At 44.3% G+C, this 3,811-nt stretch overlaps 1 protein-coding gene across 1 annotated transcript; it reads left to right on the forward strand.

Moving 5' to 3' along the window:
• The first annotated feature begins 3,056 nt into the window (after positions 1–3,056).
• Positions 3,057–3,476, forward strand: LOC145407092 (uncharacterized). Its single transcript, XM_080278115.1, has one exon. It carries the CDS (start codon positions 3,057–3,059, stop codon positions 3,474–3,476), a length of 420 nt encoding a protein of 139 aa, XP_080134241.1.
• Positions 3,477–3,811: the final 335 nt, after the last annotated feature.

A 3,811-nucleotide genomic window follows, 5' to 3' on the forward strand; every position in this document is an offset into this window, starting at 1 on the left:
TGAAAACTTTTGAAATACAGGATGTGCAAGTAACTGGGCGAGAGTTATAAGGCTGGGAATGGTCACCCCTTTTTCGGACATGCTGAATGAGAGTAAAATTCCAGCAAGAAGGAAAGGTATAAGTTGACAGATAAAGATGAAATTGTTTGCCTAGGTGCGGTGTAAGCAGAAAAGCCCAGTTATTGAGAATAATATAAGGTACCCCGTCAGACCCATATGGCTTCATAGTATTGAGCCAAGTGATGGCAGAAAATATATAAAATGAAAAACTTAATGTCAGACATGGGAAAGTCAGAGAGGGAAAGTGATGTAGGACCAGCACAAGAATCGTCTAAGGTGGAACTGCAGGAGAAAGTCTTAACGACAAGTTAGAAAAAATAGCTACAGAGCCATGAGACTGGAAAAAAGGAGGGAAGGATGATGACGAAAAGTTGTCAGAAGCTCTTTTGGCAAGGTGCCACAAGGAGCAGGAAGAATTTGAGTTGGAGAGTTCAGAGCATTTAGTACGAATGACATTATTTTTAGCAAAGTGAAGAACAGACTTGATTCCGAAAAGAAACATATAAGAAATGAGATTCAGGAGTGGGCTCGATCCAGTACCTTTTGTAGACCCTCTCCTTGTTGTGGACAACATTAGAACAAGCGTGATTTACCCAGTGTTTTTTGCATTACTCACAGGACAAGAGAAAGGACTGTGTGCCTCCATGCTCGAGAGAATAACCTCCCTCATGTGTGAGGCACACTCACATGACTCTCGGCCATGGAAGCAATAATCATTCCAGGGGAAATCAAAGAAGCGCTACCTGAGGGCCTCCCAATCAGCAGCTCCCAATTGCCAGAACTGCCACTTCTTGGGAGGGTCCATATTTTTACTGGAGTGATAAGACAGGTTAAGGTGATAGGGTTGCGATCGTAGGAGCCCAGTGAAGAGAAAAGATTAATAGCGTAAACAGAAGGATTAGCTGTAAGAAAAAGGCCAAACTGTTGGAACTCTCTACAAGGTGGTCAGGGATACAAGTAGGTGGCGTAGAAGCCGCTCTAGATCATTAAGGATAAAAAAGATGTAGGCTTTTTCACCAGGTGGATCAGTGAAATGAGAGAAGAGCCAAAGGTTGTGGTGAACATTGAAATAGCTTAGAATGGATATTTCAGAAAAAAAGGAGAAATTATTAGGATGTGCTTCACCTTAGAAATAAGATTGTTAAAGAAATTTCTTAGTCTGTATCATCAGGAGATAGGTAAATAGCACAGATGTATTTAGTCAGAGCGTGACAGGATAGCCAAAGCCAGAGAGGCGATAATTCATAAGATTCAAGTTCAGTAACACGAGAGCAAGATATATTGTTGCATACATGCACACAACAGCCACCTTTGGCTTTCAAGAGAGTATAGAGAAAGTAGGATACAGAGAAGGTTTGCTATCACTCGCCATGTCTGTGAGGAAGAGAAAGTGAGGTCTCGGGGAGGAGAGGTGGTGTTCGGCAAAGAGAAAGTGTGAGGAAAGACCGTGAATGTTCCAGAAATGAAGAAGTAAGTCAGACACTGGTTCCAGGCATCTCACAGGGTCGTCATCGGGAGGGGAGGATGGTGGGATTTTTATCCACCCCCAACTAGGGGGGCTCCGAGGCTTGGTGTTGAGATGCCATTCTTAATGGAAAATGTAGTGTGCAATGTTCATGTACTTTGGTACTGACAGTTAGAGGAACTTGTACTGGAGGGCATGCAAGTCTACTCTCTGTGTTGCTGAAACAAAAAATTCAGGAACTAGTCCCTAAGGCTAATGAAACGGGAGCTCCAGCTCTCCCTTTCATCATCCTTCCATGTACCTTGGGAGTACAGCCCTGTTCGACTGGTGCTAAAGTCTACCCCCTTACTTCCCTCCCGACAGTACCTACCTCCCTGTCTGCCTACGTCCCTCCTTCCATATCTGCCAATGATGATGAAAGCCAAACAAACCTGGACAGAGCACCAATTGAAGGCAGGCTGCAGAGAAACAACACCAAAAGGGATTATCAAGTCGTAAAAGATCCGACCACTAAGAAGCAGGGAACACGTACAACCATCCAAAACAAGGAGGGGAAGTGTCTATTTGAGGAGAAAGAAATAATGGACAGGTGAACAGAATACTGTTCAGAGCTATACAGCCATCAAATCAATGGCAACCCAGAGTTGCTGAACTGCTCACAACCAAGATCTGAAGGCGACACACACCCCATCTTATGTGACGAGGTGGAAGCAGCAATCAAGCTTCTGAAACAAGGGAATTCAGCTAGACTGGACAACATACCTACCAAACTGGTTCAAGCAGGAGGTGAGGAGATGATCACCACACTCACTGTCATTTGCAACATGATCTGGAACACTGGTATATTGATTACTACATGGACCCAATCACTTGTCATTACTCTGCCCAAGAAAGGGAACCCACAGCTGTGCCAGAACTATCGTCTTATCTGCCTGATTAGTCACCCAAGCAAAGTTATGCTGAAAGTCTTACAGAACAGATTGAAGCCTGAAGCAGAAACCATTATTGTCAAGGAACAAGCAGGCTTCCTAGGGGGAAGGAGCACTTTCGAACAGATATTCAACTTGAGAATAATCTGCGAGAAATATCTATGCATCAGCAAGACCTCTACCATGTATTTGTAGACTTTAAAAAGGCCTTCAACTGGGTATGGCACGCTGCATTATGGTCAACCATGAAAAAGTACAGCATCAATGCCAAGCTTGTTGAAGTGGTCAAACAGCTGTATGACAAGGCCACAAGTGCTGTCTTCCTGAAATGCAAAAAAGGCGAATGGTTCTACACCACTGTTGGAGTATGACAATGATGTCTCTTATCACCTACTCTCTTCAACATCTTTCTACAGAGGACGCCTTAGAAGAGCACGAAGGTACAGTTTCAATCTGAAGAAGAACCATCACCAATCTCCGTTTTGCGGACAGTATCGACAGACTCGCAGGCAGTGAGGAGGAACTGGTTAATCTGGTTAGACGTCTCGATGAAGCAGCCTCTGCATTTGGTATAGAGATCAGTGCCGAAAAAAACTAAGATCATGACCAACAACTCCCAGGGCATCACCTCAGATATCAGAATCAATGGAAAAACCTTAGATACAGTAAAGACTTTTAAGTATCTGGGCTCCATCATAGCAGACGAAGGTTCAAAACCTGAGATAGTGGCAAGGATTGCACAAACAATGTGTATTCTTGCGAGACTCAGAATCATCTGGAAGGACCAAAATATCAGGTCGCGCCACAAGATACACCTGCTATGCTCTCTTGCCTTGTCTGTGTTCGTATATGCCTGTGAAACGTGGACACTCACAGCAAAGTTGCAAAGAAAAATCCTGGCAACAGAAATGCGATGCTACAGGAAACTCCTAGGCATTCACTACACAGATTATGAGACTAACGAGGAAATCTGCCGGATGGTAGAAAATGCAATAGGACCTCATGATGACCTCAGTTGTTAAAGAGCGGAAGCTTAATTTAAATGGTATGGGCATGTTCTCAATCAAGAGGCCTCGCAAAAACAAGGAACAGTGAGAGGAAGATGGAGAAGAGGAGGACAGAGGAAGAGATCTGAAGACATCATTCAAGAATGGACAGGAATGAGGTTTGCAGGGTCACAGGGAGGGATGAAGGACAGAGACGGATGGAGGGAAGTGGTCAAGCCTTCATTGGTGCCCCAACGACATGAACAAAACGGCATGGGATAGGCCTTCATTGGTGCCCCAACGACATGAACAAAACGGCATGGGATAGGCTCAGGTACAGGTACCATATTAGCATAGCTGCATCACTGTCT

This window comes from Coenobita brevimanus, chromosome 72 (genome assembly GCF_032717465.1).
Source record: "Coenobita brevimanus isolate Jiangsu-jjx chromosome 72, ASM3271746v2, whole genome shotgun sequence".
In the NCBI taxonomy this organism is placed as follows: Eukaryota; Metazoa; Arthropoda; class Malacostraca; order Decapoda; family Coenobitidae; genus Coenobita; species Coenobita brevimanus.

Excerpts from the sequence above, each read along its gene's own strand:
- LOC145407092 (XM_080278115.1), top strand. The coding sequence starts at position 3,057 with ATGACCAACAACTCCCAGGGCATCACCTCAGATATCAGAATCAATGGA.